The 18,274-nt window shown below is 54.0% G+C and overlaps 1 protein-coding gene across 3 annotated transcripts in view; it reads right to left on the bottom strand.

The window, feature by feature from the left end:
* Window positions 1–2,047: 2,047 nt before the first annotated feature.
* Window positions 2,048–18,274, bottom strand: part of TEAD4 (TEA domain transcription factor 4) — a 65,962-nt gene continuing 49,735 nt past the window's right edge. For all 3 annotated transcript variants that reach the window (XM_032349114.1, XM_032349113.1, XM_032349112.1), the window contains 3 exons: window positions 8,248–8,388; window positions 7,153–7,305; window positions 2,048–7,037 (listed from right to left, as the gene is read on the bottom strand). In XM_032349114.1, coding sequence (XP_032205005.1) covers window positions 6,924–7,037; window positions 7,153–7,305; window positions 8,248–8,388 — 408 coding nt within the window. In that variant the 3' untranslated portion in view covers window positions 2,048–6,923. The remainder of the gene's footprint in view (window positions 7,038–7,152; window positions 7,306–8,247; window positions 8,389–18,274) is intronic.

Raw genomic sequence — 18,274 nt, forward strand, 5'->3', positions numbered from 1 at the left:
GTGAAGTATGGACAACCGAGGGGGACTGGCTTGTGAGGAGAGGCTCGGCTATGGGCATCAAAGACCAAGCGCACCAAGAGCGTTGCAGCCGGGAGGAAACACATCAGGCTGGGAGAGGAACCACGGCTCTGACGCCACTGCTCGCCTCAGGAAGGTCAGGGCAGACCCGGCCCCCTACCCTGGGAACTGCAGAGACCCAAGCATGCTGCGATCCTTCCTGCGCCCAGTGCTTTCCACCCCAGCACCCTCAAAATAGGGGTTCCCTTCCCTAGGTCCTCAGGGGCCGGCTCCTGTCCCCCTCAGAGAGGCCTTCGAAGGAGGCCCCCAGCCACAGCCTAACACAGGAGTAGCTCCTCCTGGAGAGGGCCAGAGAGTCAGTCCTCAGGCATGGCCGGCCACTGGTGGTCTTGGCCCCACCGCCCAGCACCGGGACACTGTGTGAAAGTCACTGTGCCCAGTAGGGAACAGGGACCGTGGCTGTGTTCCAATCACATTCTATTTAGACCCTGAACCTTGATTTGCAGATTTATTTTCAACGATTTGAAAATGTAAAAACCATTCTTTGCTTCTGAGCTATCCAAAAACAGGCAGCAGGCCGGATGCGGCCAAACCCTGTTCTGATACACCATCCTGTTTTATTTTTGTCAAAGCACTGACCGCTTCCTGCTGTTTTTTTGTCTGTTTGCCTTCTCTCGTTCTTATCCATTCCCTGCTAGAACGGGGGTCCTCTGAGAGCCGAGGCCCTCACCTCCCTTCCCTCAGCACCTAGAATAGTGCTTGGCACACGGCGTGCGCTCAGCAGTGTCTGCCACGAGCCGGATGCCTGCTGTGCCACATGGGGACCCCATACCCCCAGCTCCGCTGGCAGTGCCCGATGGGACCCACCTTGCGGATGACGATGCTACTCCCAGCCCTGCCTTGCCCTCTCCCCTTTCTCTTGTTTCCTGCTCCCCTTCCTTCCCTTCCTCAGTCCCAAGCTGTGGGCCCCTCTATGAGGCCCAGGGCTACCCACAAACCTGAGAGCCAAGAAACACTCCCCCTACGGCCACCTGTCCTCTATGCTCCCAGAGCTCAGGATGGGGGAGCCGTGGTGAGCCGCTGGGCCAGCCCCCAGACCCAGAGGCTGACCAGCAGGCCCTGCCAGCAAGGCCAGGCTTTCGGCTACCAAGAGAGGGAGAGAAGTTGGAGAAAATGAAGCTTTAGGACAACCCCCTCTTAGGGAGGCCAGCACAAGCACTCTAACTTTTCAGCATGATGTAATGGGTGGGGGGGGTTGTGGAGACGAAGAAGGAGCGATCTCTCAACCAGTGTCCACAGGAGAGGATTCCCTGGGAGAACTCCAGCTCCCAACGTGGAGGCAGGACCACCAGACTCTGAACATTGGTCCCCACATTCCTTTAAGCTCACCCAACTCCCGACTTTGAACATATGCACAAGCTACTGTACTCAAGTGACCCAGTCTCCTGAGGAGAAAGGAATGTGCCAGCGAACAGACAAGTGTGGCCATGGCCGGGGCGCGGCGCTGCTCCAGGCAATGGCCTTAGCCATCCCGCCTGTGGGTCTGCTCGCTCTCGGATCAAGGGCTGAGATCACGCTCCTCACGTGCCAAGCTAAGAGCCACATTCCCACCAGCCCCTGCCTGCACCTCGTGCCCTGACCACTCTTCAGATCCAGCGGGTTCTGCGCACTCTTGTGGCTGACGAAGGACCTAACGCTCTGCGTGGCAGACCCGCCGTGCCCACGGAAGCCGGTGCTGGCACTCAAGTCACGGGAGCTGGACGGCCACCGAGGCTCCACGCTCTGCCGGGATGGCGGCACAGACCTGGGTGTCCCCCACTTCTGCAGGCACCACCCAGGGCTCTCTCTCCTCTCAGGAGGGACTGGGCTGGCCGGGAGGTGGCCCAGGGGGCTCCGAGTCACTGCCCCCACAGACGTGGTTCAGTGGCCACTGCCCCCCTGGCTCCAGCCGGCTGCGGCGGCTGCTTTGGGCTCTGGTCACACAGGGACTATTTCAGTCCCAGAAAAACAAACCACTCACACAAAGTCCTCTGTGTAGGTAGCAGACTTTACTGAAGATTTGGGGGGACAAGGGTTACATAGCAAAAATACAAAAACTTAAAGTTGAATATTAGACAGCCACGAGCTTAAAAATAAAAAGACATTACCATTCCGGCCAACTGGGCTCCAGACTTGTACAGCAGCACTGGGGCACCTCCCCCGTCCTCTCCCAGGAAGTAAACAGAGCCCAATCGCAGACGGCCTCTTACTCAGGGTGGCCTGTCCCACCATTGGTTGCGTGCTCCCTGTCGAGGAGGCCCCTTCCCTGGGGCCTCTTCCCCCTCACGTGCCACAGACTTATTTCCTCAGGTAAGAACACTCCCCATTTCTGAGACCCAAGGACAAAAGTCTATGCGTGGTCTCTGTGCTGGACAGTTCCCACGACCCTGAGAGCCAGGCCACCTCACTGACACAGAGCAGAGCTTGGGCGTTTTCTGTGAACGTATGTGCGCATGCGTGTGCATGTGGGTGTGTGCGTGTTCGGGGTGGAAAGAGCAGAGGTCAGGGCAGGTCCTAACACACCTAAGTCACCACCACTTCCTGGGTGCCCACCGTGAGCTCAGGCTGTCACCTCTGTCCAACAGCAGCCCCGAGTCAAAGCCATGTGAGTCCCATCTCACCAGCGGGGCTACGAGGGTTTGGGAGCGGGGGCTAACTGCTCGAGGCTGCGGAATGTGGCAGCAGCCACTCTGGCTTCTTGAGAATGACACCCATCTCTATTTAAGTCTTTGGGGCAGAGCTTCTTGTTTTCACTTCTGGAGCTGACACACCAGGTAACAGAAGAGGGGCTGGGACAGGGCAACTGTGGGCTACCCCCGCCCCGGAGCTAAAACCTCACACCGTGCGGGTCTGGCCCAGGGAGCGCTGCACACCCCACAGAGCCCCGCACCAGGCCCGGCACCATAGGCCAACAGGAGCTGCCTGCCTCCTACCTCCAGCCCCATCAGTGTGCCCTGCCCACTGTCCCCCAAAGCCCACAGCTGGGGAGAGGATGCAGGTACCTGACACAGTCTGAGTGTCCCAAGCCACGGCTGCCCCCCCGATTCTTGCTCCACCAGCTTTAGTCCTGAAGGGCAGAGTGGGTGTCTACACACGCACCCATGCACACACACACACCCTAAGCCCCTCTGTGGGGGCGCTCACCCTACTCCACGGAAGTCACTGGTAGCCACTGAGGCAGTGTGCTCGGTCACCGTCAGACCAGAGGTCTGTTTCCATGTCCCCAGCCCAGCCATGCACCCAGCTGGCTCTAGACAGGTCAGGAGGGCCAAGGACTCCACCCTCGAGGGCTCAGGGCCCTCACCTGCCGGGGCGCAAACAGCAGAAATCGCACTGCCTGGTACACGAGCCCTCCTTCGGCGGATGTTTACTGAGTACCTGCTGTGGTCCAGACCTGGTGTTTGGTTTACAGAAAGTAACAGACGGAGGAAGCTACAGTCTCCACCCACAGACAGAGTCTGGGAGGAAAGACAGACGCAGGAGCAGACAATTACACATGCTTCTCTGTGGGCCCCACTAGCCCCAGCGTCGGTTTCTTAAAAAAAATCGAAGATTAAAGATCAAAAAGACTTACTCCCTTGCTTCAAACACTTCTAGGACCTCCCTTCGCATGGAATAAAATCCAAAGTCCTTGCCAAGCTACGGGGTGGTGGGCTGGGAGAGGGAGCTGGCTTGCGTCTCCTTCCCCCTCGCCCCCGGGGTCTGGACGGCTGGCCCGGGGCCTGATCTAGCCTGTCGCCCCTATAGCTTAGCCCATACAGCTCTTTCTGCACCTGCCCCACACCATACCTCCCTGCCTCTCCTCACAATGCCTTCCCCCCACCTTCCCCAGGCCGCAAGGCTTCCCCAGGGACTCTCACGTCAGCACCCTTCTCTGTCTTGAAAGCATGTGTCAGGCTATATGTCCCATTACTTGCTCACTTCGTTTTCTTCCTCAGTGGACCCTGTCTGCCTGGGTCAGTGATCCCAGCCCCCGGCATGGAGCAGAAGCAAACAGCTGCTAACTGAGTGAACACATGAACACTCCAGGGAAGTGAGGTCACGGCTCTGTGCCCTGCTTCCTGCATCTGTCCCATGGGGATGGCCCACCGCCCCTGACTTGAGGATGAGAAGGGACGACAGCAGTCCCTGTGTTCTGGGTCAGAAACAGAAGGCTTCTGCCACACAAGGGCAGGTGTGACTCACCCTTCTGCATGAAAGGGGGTGACCGCGTGCCGGCCCCTTAAGTATGAGTAGGAGTTCTCCAGGAGGAGGAGAGGCCAGGGCACAACTGGCCAGGGGAAGCTGCAGGGCCAAAGCCTAAAGGCAGGGAAGGATGCCTGATTCAGAGGGCACAGGGGAGTGCCAGAGAAGCCTGGGAGAGTGGTGGGCCAGGTCAGAGCTCCCACTGTCCCCCAGGGCCACAGCCCGCATTGTACCAGGGGGAGAGGCATCTACACCTGCATTCCCCATGGCTGAAAGCTCTGGAACCTACAGCTCTAAGTACGTGACTTTCCACGAGGCAACTGAGGTCAGCTCCTGAAGAGAAGGGAGCATGCCCAGCTCACACCTGGCCCGGGCATCTGCCCTGCCTCGCTGTCACTGTGATCCAAAGGCTCATCTCCTGAACCCCTGCATGTGTGCCACGGCCAAGAGGCTGCTCACGCATCCTTGTGAGCATCTGCCTGAAGGTCCAGTCAAGCCAGAAGGGGAGGCATCATGAGTTCTCCTTATCCAAACAGCCCGAGGGGAAAGGCGCAGGGTGAGGGTTGTGACAGTGACCGGGAAGGGCGGGAGAGCCTCACACAAACCCGCCGTGGACATGTGAGCACATGCTGTCTGCTCAGGGCCTCCTGGACCCCATGACCCCCGCCCCACAGCACGTCTTTTATGAGAGCCGACCCCCACATACAGTGGAGTCACGCAACTTGGCACGAGGTCTAGCAGCAGTCCAGAGGCGTTTGGTTAAAGTTGTTTTCTGGGGAGAAGAGGCAGCCCCCGGCTGTGAGGGCAGGACACCAGACAGCTGGCTTCCTTTCCCCATCTGGAATGCTGGCCAGCCTTCATCCCACCTGCTTATCTAAGCACTGCCCATCCTCTAAGGGGCAGCCCCTCTCCACCGCAACCTCTTCCCTGGGTCTACCAACCCCTGCTCTCTCGCAGCTCTGACCTCCAGCTTCGGTGAGGCACAGCCAGCCCTGCTTAGGAGCTCTCCAGTCCAACTCTTCAGACTGCAAGCTCTGGCTATTAATAATAATGTGTATTTCTCGAACACATTTATGTGCTCAGCACATTCTAGGCACTCTACGTATCCGAGGTAGGTACTCTTATAATACCCATTTTACAGATGGGGAAACTGAGGCACAGTGAAATTAAGTAACTTGCCCCAAAGCCACAAAGCTACTCAGCGGCTGAGTGCCAGGATTTCGATCCTAGCTGTCTGACTCAAGCCCTCAATCCTAACCACCATTCCGTGACACCTCCTAGATGCTGTCTTAGTCACTTCTGTACTCCCATAATAGCTCCCTGAGTGCTGGGCACAAAGTAAACACCTGCCGGTTGAACCTCCATTCCCTTCTGCTCCAGGCTTCTGGAATTGTGGTTCCCATTAAGGGTGATAGAGGGCCACTAGATGGCAGCAAAGAACCAGACCCAGGCCTCCCTGAGGGAGGGGAGGATAAAATAATTACATTCATTAGTGCATCTTGCACCAGGCACTTACAGACGTCAGCTCTCCTTCTCACTAAGGCCTCCTAAGGTCGGTGCTATTGCCCCATTGCCCTCCCCTTTACGGAGAGCAAAGGACCCCAAGGCTCAGACAGGTGGAGAAATTTGCCCGAGGTCAGACAGCTAGGAATACCGGGACTGAAGCCAGGACCACCAAAACCCTAAGCCTGTACAGTTCTCCGAAGAGAGAAACCAGGGAACCCTTCACTGGTTCCCTCGAGGCCCAGGGTGGGCTCCACAGCCCTCCTCCACCCACAGGGCACACAGAAACTACCACTGTCCCGGGAGGGAGCACAAAGCCTGGGCTGGCTCAGAGGCAGTCACCACCCAGCAGACACCCCGGCTGGCAGGGAGCCCAAGGTAGGACTCACAGAACACGAGAACTGGGTGGTCTTAGAGACCACTGGTCCACTACAGACCTCTGACCCACCTTCTCGGCCTTCACCCCACAAACAGTGCTGCGTGACACCAGCCTCACCACCTAAACTCCACAGGCTGGCCTCAGCACCGCCACTCCTGCCCTCCTTGTCTCAAGCTCTGGGCTATGGAACCCACTCTCACCAGGGATGCATGAAAACTTCTAGAGAGTTCTGGCTACATCCCCTCCCGGCCTTTCCAATAACTGTCACCTCCACACCTAAAACCTGAGCCCTGGACTGGACCAAGCCTCCCTGTTGGCTGTCCTGCAGACAGGGCACCAATGGTGGCCGCAACACCGTGCACCAGTCCCTGCAGGGGCATACGCGGGGATGCCCAGCACAGAGCCCTGAACCCAAGCCCCGACCCCTCAGCGTGGCCGGCAGCACAGTGCAGGGCTCGAATGGCAGCAGGGGATCCATCCCATCAGGAGCTCTGCATCTGGCGACATTCCTGGCCGGGTCCATGGGGCACCTGTGGGGCTGCTTCTGGCCTGCTTCCCAGTCTGCTCCCCTTCTCCCACGGTCCCTCCCGAGGCTCAGACAGCCAGATCAGGTCCTGGGAAAATACACACCATCTTGGGTTTATTTGGGGTTGGGCATTGCAGGTTCAGGCACAGTTTGTTCCTGGACAGGAAGAGTCGGGACCTCTCCGCTCTCCTGGCACTTCGGACCTCTGCAGATCCCCTCCCCACATCCCTGCACACACGACGTCTCTTCCCCCCTCCCTGCTCCCTGAGTCTCTTATTCCTTCACCAGCCGGTAGATGTGGTGCTGAGCCCCGTGCTCGCTGGCTGACACCTCGAAGACATAGGCAACGCATAGCAGTGTCTCCTGCGTGTCTCTGTTGGTGACCACCTGCAGGGGACGAGAAAGATGAGAGTTAAAGCCCCAAACAGGGGCACGACGTTGTCTCGACCCACTGATCCCTTCCTGCCGCACACCTGCAGCGCACCTGCCCCCCACCACGCACCTGCAGGATGGTGAAGTTCTCCAGCACGCTGTTCATCATGTACTTCTCGGGCAGGTGCTTCAGCTTGTGGATGAAGTTGATCATGTACTCGCAGAGCGGGGACCGATGAATGCGGTAGGAGTAGTGGCCGTTCTCATAGCGGGCGTACTCTGTCTGCAGGACCCAGGGGGCAGCGGGGGCTTAGAATCTCTCTTGACCACTTCCTGCCCCGGCCCAGCTTTCTGGGGAAGCTCCGTGACCCACTCACTGTCCACCTCCTCCGTCAGTGAAGGGCAGACCAGGCCGAGGAGGAGGGAGCTCAAGGACAAAAGCGCAGTGGCACTAGGCAAGATGGGACAGAGCAGTGACTCAGTCCTGCCAGCATATGAACACACACTAATAGGCACGACAAGGGCGCGGGAGCAGGGTACGTCTGAGCCACACTGCAGGGCTATCCCGATGTTGATCTCCCGGCTGCCAATATAATACTCTAGCTACACAGGACGCTGCCGGGTGAAGGTACACGAGGTGACAATGGCACAGCATGTGGAGCTGTATGTAATTCTCTCAAAATAAACATTTAATTAAAAATAACTCAAGGGGCAGGCACCTGGGTGGCTCACTGGGTTGGGAGACTGTCTTCAGCTCAGGTCATAATCCCGGAGTCCCGGGATTAAGGCCCTCATCGGGCTCTCTGCTTGGCGGGGAGCCTGCTTCCCCCCTCTCTCTGTCTGCCTCTCTGCCTGCTTGTGATCTCTCTGTCAAATGAATGGATAAAATCTCTTAAAAAAAAAAAACTCAAAAAGCATTTTATAAACCACTATTGGTGCAGAGAGGGTTTTAGGCACTGGTGTGTTTCCACGGTCCCCAGGTGACCACAGGGGTGGCAGGGGCTGAGAAGCCCGGGGCTGGGCGTGCTCTCTGCCCTGGTGCCAGCCTGGCATCGGGTTGGGTTGGACATGAGCTGGGTTACCGATAACTGGCGGGCGTGTGAGAGGAATAGCTCACGGACTCAGACAGACGTGGGCAAAGTGGTGGGGACAGGATGAAGGGCAGCCTGAGGCAGGGATGGGCCTGCCTTAACAAACACGCGGGGCGGGGTTGGGGGGCTCCTACCTCCACTTTCTCTACCACCTGCTTGCCAAAAGAGCAGACCTTGGTGGAACAAGTGATTATCATGTTCTCCGGACTCTCGTACTGGCTGGAGACCCCGTAGAAGGAGCTGCCTTCATCCTCGATGTTGGTGTTGAGGTCTGCCTGGAGGAAGACACAGGGAAGACTCACAGTGGACTGGTGAGTCAACAGAGGCCCTGCTGGGAGTGGACCTAGGGAGAACTCTGGGGCCACCGTCCAGGTTCTAGGGCCAGCAAGACATCAGGAAGGCCTGAAAAGAACTGGGAGAGTAGGATCTTGGAAAGCTTCCACCCTTCTCCACAGCCAGGCCTGGTGTAGTCAGGGTGTGTTACCTAAACAATGGAAAAAGAGAACACTGTCATCTGCGTTAGTCATAGGCCTCCGCTACCCATTTAGGCACCAAAACATCCAGCAGTGGGGCCCCCAACTTTGTCTTTAGGACTTCAGGTTTTATGGTTTTATAGTCTAAGGCTTTGCTCTTGTTAAACTGCAAACAACTGAATCTATATCAGTCATTTCTATTTTAGTATGAATTTGTCAGATCCTTTCCAGAGTCAATTTTGATAGTGCAGTAAGCGTGGGAACAGAAAGCCAGAACGGGAGACTGGCGGAGGGGAGAGTAGGAGGGGGTGCCAGGACTCCTCTCCGTCTCATCCTCCAGTCCAGCTGGTCACTGGACCCTGCCAGTGCTCTTTTGGAAATGGCTCTGGGGGCCGGCCTCTCACCCATGTCTATGGCAGTACTGAGTCCAGCCACCCCTGACTTTTCACATCTCTGCTGCAGCCTCCAGACGAAGCCCCCTCCACTGCTGGTCTTCCTCCCTTCGGTTCATTCTCTACGTTCTCTGAGAATTCTCTTCAAAAGACGAGTCTAACTGCAGCCCTCCATGGTTAAAACCCTTTCACTGACCCTTTGCCATCAGAGAACCTGATGCTTGCTCCCCAGCCTGGCCTGGGAGCCCCTGGTCCCCTAGATCAGCTTCCTGCTGTTCCCCAACACACATCTTTTCTTCCTCTGCTGACAGCAGAGCCTCAAGTGCCTCCTGCTGGGTGTTGGGTTGATTTGAAATTTTTCTCTTAGCCAACATGGGGTAAGACTCCCGGTTTCACACACATCCCCTGCAAGTGGGATAGAAGCAGGATCTTGGCTTCAGCATGACCAGTGAGGCTCCCTGACCACAGGCCTGGCCCAGCCCCACAGAGCTGACAAGCGACGAGACGCAGGTCTTCAAGCTCCCACTCCCACGCTTACTGCGTCCGGTAGAGTTACAGGGACGGAGGGAGAGCTCAGATGAGACAAGTCCACGCCTTGGCAGCTCTCAGGCAGACACTGTGCTTCTGAAGCCCTAAGCCAGTTAGGGGTCCCCATCCCCCAAGTTAGGGCCCCCCAGTGAATCATCCCATCTGAGCCAGGGCCTGCTAGCAGAGCAATTCAGAACTCAGAACAAACGCACAGATCTAAAAAGGCTTCGTCTGAGGGTGCATTCTCTTCTCCCACCCACACAAGCAGCCTGAGCACCGCCAGGCTGGACCCAGAGCGCGGCAGCCCCACGAGGCAGAAGCTCCGGACGAGGCTGAAGAATCTGACACCAAGGCCTCCTCTGAGCAAAACTCAGGGGCTCCCCAGAACCACGGAAGGTTCTGGCACCATTCAGAGCCGGGCACCAGGCAGTTCTGTTACCAGCCATTAGGGGATGCTCAGTCATTATGTTTCTCTCCTTTGGGGAAAGAAGTTTTCCGAGAGGAAGAACATTGTCTGGACTGCTGGGGACTGGTTCAATGTCTTACAGCACAATGAAAATATTAGGTTGCCACAAGGGTCTGAGTTTCCTGTTGAGTTTAGTGAGGAGGGCCTGTGTTTACTGTGGCGAAATGAAGACGATTCCCGAGTGAAAAAAATAAAAGGCAGGTTATGGAACACAATGAGGATATGTTAACTTTCATGATGAGAAAAAGAAAATAGGCTGTTTTCATGCTGAATAGAATGGCACAGGTTTAGTGCACTCTGCAATGGTTTTAATGAGGCCACTAGGAAGAAAGGAGAACAAGGAATTCCAGCTACATTCAAGGCTCAGCCTCTGAAATAAATAGCAGCGTCTTGGCCCTGGGGTGGGGATGGAGCTGGGCAAGCAAGGGGTGCCCCGAGTCCTGGCTGGGGGTGGGGCGGGGGCGGGAATTGAGGGCAGCTGGGACCAGCAAAGGCCTTCCAGTGAAGTACGTGGTGAACTGGGACCGAAATCCAGCTCTCCGTCTCCTATTTTCCCCGCTAAGTCACATGCTCCTCCTAGGAAACCAAGTTTGTCAGACTTCTTTAAAAAGGAACAGTTTGCTCAAAGTATGCTGCAGCCAGAAGCACAGGGCAGGAGCGTGAAAAAGAGCTGGCAGGAAGGTTGGCTGCCTATGAAGGGCAGGCACCCGAACACGGGAGGGTGGGTGCCAGCCAAGGGGCAAGGCCAGGGCACAGAATGATGGCGCTCGAACCACAGCCACCGCCGGGGTCCTCTTGATGAACGACATGCTTGTGTAGCACCTACCAGGGCCCTGTTCTGTCCCCACTGTTTTCTCTTAAATCCACTCATTCCTTACGTCCATGCTAAGTCCAGGAATCAGTCAGGAACTCTATTTTTTTCTGTGATAATTACTGCGTAACTATTAAAGGAGAAATATTTGTTTGTATGCCACCAAACAGAATGCTGTGCACCAGGGCTGGGCAGGACCGGCCCAATCCCTCCCAGGTTCTTCCCAGCGCACAAAGGTCACAGTTGCCTAGTGCCCCCGTACCGCTCTGGACATGCCATGCCCTTCACCACCTTGTGCTGCCAGAATCTGTTCAGATGGCTTCGGCCCCTTCCAGACGGTAAGCACCCTGCCAGCAAGGACTCAGCTCTCCCAGGGGCCCCGCCAAGGCCTGGGGCGAGGCCCTCCTCCCAACCCCGTACCCCGCCCCCGCCACGGCTGCCGCCTGTGGCTGTTCAGCCTCTCACCGCTGGGTGGCGCTAAGTGAGATGAGCCGTGAGCCCCGCATCCCTGCCCCACCATAACCTTTGCCCCAGCACACGCAGGTCTTGGTCCTAGCCTCCCACTCACCTGGCCCTTCCATCCCTCAGTCACCCATGTCTCCCGCCCCAGCCCAGCACAGTCAAGGGGAGTGGGGTCCAAAGAGGCTGAACGTTGTCTCTGCTGTCAAGGAATTCATAACTGGTGGGACAGCAAGGAGCACGAGTGTGATGCTGTGAGTGGTACAGAGAGAGGAAGAGAGAGAAGGAGGTAGTGGGAAAGAAAACAAGCTCCTGCTGTGCATCCTGGGGCCGGCCCTGTGGCCATGCAGCCCAGAGCCAAGCAGATGTGGGCGGTGACACAGACAAGCCCTGCCCCCCACCTCCTCTTGGCCTCACTGCCTTATCCTCCCGGAGGACTGCCCCACACATCGTACACATCGCACACTTCTTGTCCACCCTGGCACCCCCTCACTCTTCCGTGCTGGTTTTCTCTTTCTCAGCAGAAGAGGCACTCGCCCTCCTGCCCTCCAAGTGCCCCCACACTTTCCTCCCTTCGCCCTATTCATAGCTGTGGTGTGGGTGGGCAGCCCAGGCGGGGCCTGGAACAGGTGTGGGGGATCGGGTGACGGACAGATGAGCCGAGACAGCCGCAGCCCAGGAGAGGGGGCCGGAGGGGCTCAGATTCATTGTCATGTGGTGGCATGTGCCTGGGAGAAATGTCAGGGCCCAAAGGGAGCAGCAGGCTGGGATGGGGGCCGGTCTGATTTACTCTCCTCCCTCCGAGGCCTCAGTTCACCCCTGCCCGGCATTTTTCAACTTGCAGACTGGTGTTAACAGCCCTCGGTGTCCCCGAGCCCCCTCTCCACTGCCCTGAGGACAGAGGTGGCCCCAGCTGGTCCCACATGTTGTGGGGAAGGAAGAAGAGACTTCAGCTTCTCAGTCCCTACGCCAGACCCTGCATGTCCCACCCAACAGAGCATAGTCTCACAACTCAACCCTCCTGCACCCCACGCCAGCTCCAGCTGGAAATGATTTGTCCCCCAGGCAGCAGCCTAGGAAATACCACCACGGCCCCATCAAAGGAAGAGTAACTTCCAATGGGGATGGGCTAGGAGGCTGGGTTAGGGACATCAAAGTCCTCCTCCCACTCCAAGAAGGCGCTGATCAACTCCCCAGCATCTAGAAGGGAAGGCTTTGGAGGAGGCGGCTTTGTTTCCTTTCTAAGGAGTGCCGCCCCGCCTCCCAGGAGAGGGAGTGGCCAGGCCAGGGGCAGGAGCTGAGGGTTCCAGATGGTTGTGAGGACCCCAGAGCTGACCAAAAGGCTCATGCTTAGCAAACAGGAGCACTTCCTTTTCCCCCATCACAGAATTTGTACAACCCTGGTGCCTCTGCCCACCCCATACAGGAGGGACCAGATGACTGCCCTGGAGCCCTGGCCGCTGGCAGGCCCCCATCTCTGATTTCACCTGTCCTTTCCCTGACCAAGTGTCTGCTCTTCAGAGAGGGACTGGCTCTAGAGGCCCAAGCAAAGGACAGAGCACCTTGGGGCCCTCAGACACACAGCCTCCTGCAGACCATTAAGAACAAAACTGCTGATGGTTCAGATGGAAAAACGGGCCCAGAGAAGTGGAGATACACTCGGGCCACGGCTCTTGAGCTGCAGAGCAGAGACAAGAGCCTCTACATCCCAGCTGGAGCCCACTGCTGCCCCTCTGCTCCCCCAGGACACACCAGGAGGGCCCCACTTATAGCCCACCACACTCCCCTATATCTGTACACTAGTTATTGCCTAAGAACATGAGATTTGCTCCAGATCCTCCCACTTGGAATATGAGCACCTGGAAGACAAGGGCCATATTGGGTCCACACAGCAGGGGCCAAGGGTACAGCCCATGGGCAGAGTGCAGGGACCACACAGAGAACTGGCGTGACCAATTTCCTCAGCACCAACTGTCCCCTCCCTTCCTTCTCCCATCCATCCCTATCACCAAATGATAAATGAAAGCATCAGAAGGCAGGAAGGATGTGGGCCACAAGCAAGGCTGGAGAGAACATTCTAATTCCTTTTCCCTACTTGCCCACTCTCACCTGCAGGCAGGACAGTCCTCATTTTCTTTTCTTTCTTTTTTTTTTTTTGTTAAGATCTTATTTATTTATTTGACGAACAGATATCACAAGTCGGCAGAGCAGCAGGCAGAGAGAGGAGGAAGCAGTCTCCCTGCTGAGCAGAGAGCCTGATGCGGGGCTTGATCCTAGGACCCTGGGACCATGACCCGAGCCGAAGGCAGCGGCTTTAACCCACTGAGCCACCCAGACACCCCAGTCCTCATTTTCTGGAAGGGAAGTCTGGGCTCCAGAGAACCCAAGAAGCCCAACTGCCCAACTCTACCCAGGATGCACAGTTCAGTCTGCTGTCTCTGCACTGCCACTATCTGCTGCTCCTCAGGGCCTTGTGGAGCCTCTTATAGGCAATCCACAGCCTTCTCCAGCAGAAGCAGGACCCCACGTAGGGTCATCCCACAGCCACTCTGTAAGGTTGGGCAGTTCCATGTCCTGGTTCCAAGCACACACCCTAGACACACACTGAGTGTGAATCTCTTAAGCCGCTATGAACTGGCTGACCCTGGCAAGTCATTTCACCACTCTGTGCCTCAGTTTCCCCTGTAGAGAATGAGGCAGTCAACTGAACCTGCCTTCAGTGTTGCGGCAAGCATGAAACATGCTGATACATGTAAAGTGATGGACAGTGCCTGGTGTAACCTTCCACTGAATGCCCTGACCTATGTCATGTGTATGTCACAAGAACGACCACAGGAAAGAGGCTTACCCTGGCTGGACGTCTCAAAGCCAGGCCCTTGCTTACTCCATTCCTCAGTGTCCCCCTCTTTTGTGAAAGGGGAGGCCTAGGATAGTCCTCATTTGGATGGTGGCTAGAAGAATACAGAATATTACTACTAACTAAAAGAAGGCAGGAGCTAGTGAAAAAGGCCCCAAATTCCCCATCCCCCCACCCCCCAGGTACTGTTTCCACAAATGCCTCCTGCCAACCAGGCCTTCCTTCTGAAATCACAACCTCAGGGTAGCTGAGCCACTGCTGAGAAGGAGTCACTAATCACCTCCCCCAAGGTCCTTCTTCCAAGCCAAGGCTAAGCCGGGACTGGCGGGGCCTGGGGGAAGGATCACTCAAGAGAGTGTGCAGGCTTCCCCCCCCCCCACAAAAAACGCCAGGAGCCCCCTCAACGCACAGGAGGGAACGGGAGCTACTGCACCTGCTACACAGAGACGCTGCTGACGGCGGCCCGTAGCAAAGCCTCTTACTTCCAACTTCAGGGCCGGGGCCAAAAGGGACAGTAGAGACAGGAAATGGGGAAGTGAAGTGGGGTTAAGCTCCTCCTGGAAAAAGGAAGAAAGACATCCTGCCCCATACATCACACTCTTAAGGCCAGCCTGTCTGGGTGAGGTCCTGCCTGACCTAAACTAGAGCAGCCTCCTCCTCACTTCCAGTCTGGACGGTTGACTGATCCAGCTCAGGACAACTCTGGCCGTGTCCTTCCCTGCTGGGAAACCTTCTGTGATTCCTCATTACCTGAAGAGAAGGGATGGTAAAGATGTCGCCAAGTGCCACTACCTACCCCCATTACTACACCCATGGTGGTCATCACTAGTCAATCTGGAACCTTCTGCCTCTAGAGCTGCTCAAACCAGCATGCCAAACAAGGACTACCAATCCACGAGAGGTGACACTCTAGTTAAAGCTGCTTTCCAGGACATCTGGTTAAAATGGAAGACAGACCATACAAGTTCACTTTTTTCCCTTCCAGGGAACCAACTAGAAACAATAGCAAGGAACTTTTTTTAATGTGTTGTGCCATAAACATGAAGCAAACAGAGGCGAAACCACACCGGCAAGAGAGTTCCACAAATTTAAGAAGGCTAAAGGCTGACCAGAGCTAGAAGGAACTCTACGGGTAAAGGAAGCAAGTGGAATCACAGCCTCAAAGCACCTTCAGAGGTCTTAGAGTAAAAAGTGAGCAGCCGTGGTTGAGAGAAGCCCTGAGGGGCTCGGGCCTGGAGAAGCCAGGACAGTACAGGCAGGGAAGGCACGGGCTTCTTCGCACAAGACACTGACTGAAAGGCCGTACCAAGAGTGGTGAGGCCTCCAGGCCCACCTCTCCCACCCTTTGACAGAAGACCAAGAAATAATCATTAGAAAATTTACAGGAGGGCGTCAGGTTTCAGGGAGCAGGTCAGAGGGGGGAGAGAGAATTGAGTGAAAGCTGCATAAGAAATGCTTGGATTCCCCAGTCCTCCCCACTGTCCCACAACTTGGCTGCAGGGACCAAGTATATCCCCTTCCGGGGGCATCTTTCAAGGAGAATTCTCTGGAGAAACTGAACAACCTCAACGGGGGGAAAAAAAAAAGGTCTAATAAACATACTGACATTTATTGGTTCCCTCAAAAAAAACCAGATGACTCCTCAACCCCAAGCACCTTAAAGTGCAGCCCACCAGGTGACCCACCAGGTGACAAGTCCTACCCTGTACACAGAGCTCCCAATCACTAAATATGGACATGGTGCAAACAACAAAGGAAAGACTCCATCAGACTTCCCCAAAATGAAAACCTTCTCTGCTTCAAAGGACACTATCAAGAATGTGAAAAGAGCTGACTGTCTCCTAGGCTGTCAAAACACACCTAATAAGGGACTTCTGTCTATAATATATAAGCTCAAACTCCATAATAAAAGACAACCCAACTTAAAAATCAGCAAAGGAGCTCAACAGACATTCCTCCAAAGAGGACAGACAGGTGACCAATAAGCACAGGAAATGCAAATCAAAACCACAAGGAATTCCACTTCACACCCACTGGGAGGGGTATAATCACAGAAAATAATCAAGGGTCAGCAGGGATGTGGATAAACAGGGACCCTCATAAAACCACTGGTGAGAATGTACTATGGCGCAGCCACTTCGGAGAACAGTCTGGGAGCTCCTCAAAAAAGGCAAAGAGTTGCTGCCATATGACAGAGCAATTCAAGACCCAAGTGTCTCCCCAAAAGACATGAAAACCTATAGCCACAGAAAAACTTGGGTGTGAAGTCCACAGTAGCATTATTCAGACAAGGTGGAAACAACCCCAAGGTCCACCAACTGATGAATGGATAAACAAAACTTGGTATACCCATACAACGAAGTATTAGGGAAGCCATAAATAACATTGAATTACACACTTTAAGTTGATGAATTATACGATAGGTGAATTATATATGAACCAAGAATTACAGACATTGTCAGACATCAAAACACATAGAAAAAAGGATGAAAAGGAAATAAATACAAAGAAGGGAACAGAAGAAACATAAACACATGGGTCTTACTTTGTATCCCAGGGAGATAAAAGAAAAGTTGTAGTCATGAAATAAGATCAGGATGCCATCAAAGAACAAGAAGGAACTCTTAAAAATTAAAAATATTGGGAGGCACCTGGGTGGCTCAGTGGGTTAAAGCCTCTGCCTTCGGCTCGGATCCCAGGATCCTGGGATCGAGCCCACATTTGGCTCCCTGCTCTTCGGGAAGCCTGCTTCTCCCTCTCCCACTCCCCCTGCTTCTGTTCCTTCTCTCACTGTCTCTCTCTGTGTAAATAAATAAATAAAATCTTAAAAAAAAATAAATTAAAAATATCATGGTCAAAGTTAGACATTCAGTAGAAAGTGGGGCAGAGAATTCCACCATATTCCATTAATCTAATCCATCACTAATTATACAATGCACCATGACCTTCTGAACCGCTAAGAAAAATGCCATCAACTGAACTATGAACACAATAGCAACTCAAAGACTCATCCATTTTCTTCTATCATCATAGAACCCTAATTTTATTCAGAATGACAGTTTACTCAACTAAGAGTACAACCACACAGAATAATTAAGTGTTGTGTGTGACTTCCAAGAAAGCTCCATAGAGGATCTCTAGTGATTTCAAGGAGTTGAAATCCTTGAAAAATAAACTACTTATTTATGCCACTGCTATACTGGGTTCTATGTAATATGTACTCAGATACACTCAACCAATTCAGAAGAATTAGAAGATATAGTTAAGGAAATCTCCAAGAAAATGAGTTGGAAAATCATAATGAGTTGTAAAAATCATAGAGTATCAAATCAAATGTACAAATCAAATCAAAGTACAAATCAAATGCGTTATAAAAATCATAGAGAGTAAGTCCAGGATATCCAAAATAAGACTAATATGGGTTCTTGGATAAGAACACAGAGCCAACAAAGGGAAAGAAATCATATAAGTAAATTTCCCCAAATTTGAGTAACAAAATCTCACAATTCAAAGGGCCTGGCTTAAAAAATCAGAAAGTAAAAACATACATATCCCAAAGCTCCTCTATGTGAAACTTAAGAGTGTTAAGGCATAGAAAGGAAATGCAAAATTTTCAGAGATAAAAAACAAAAACTAAAACAAAACCCAAGTGACATAACAAAGGACAGAGAATCAGAAAGTGACCACACTACTTGTGTTTGAAGACAATGGAGTGGTATATTGAAAAATGATTCTTGAAAGTCATTTCTAGAAAAATGATTCATGACTTAGATCCTATACCCAGTCAAACTATCAACCAAGTACAGAACAACAGGCAAAGACTTGAACATTTATCTATACCACATTTTTCCTTAGGGAAGTACCAGAGAATGCTTTCCAGAAAAATAAGCAGGGACACCAAAAAGAGAGAAATACGAGATCTGGAAAACCACAGATGCCACACAGGAGAAAAGCAAAACCAGGCTCCAGAAGGATCTGCTGCACTTCCCCACCACGGGCTAAGTGTGCACTTGTCAGATACCCTTGTCTGCACCCCGAACCCCTTTTCTGTGTGCACTGGGCCCCTGAGAGGTAAGCTCTCAGAGCAGGCACTACAGCTTAGTGGGCTCAGAGGAGATGACTCAAAAGCAGGGAGCTCTCCTCCCTGTAGGGAAAGCTACAGAGGCTAAGCCTAT

The sequence above is a fragment of the Mustela erminea genome, chromosome 6, assembly GCF_009829155.1.
Source record: "Mustela erminea isolate mMusErm1 chromosome 6, mMusErm1.Pri, whole genome shotgun sequence".
In the NCBI taxonomy this organism is placed as follows: domain Eukaryota; kingdom Metazoa; phylum Chordata; class Mammalia; order Carnivora; family Mustelidae; genus Mustela; species Mustela erminea.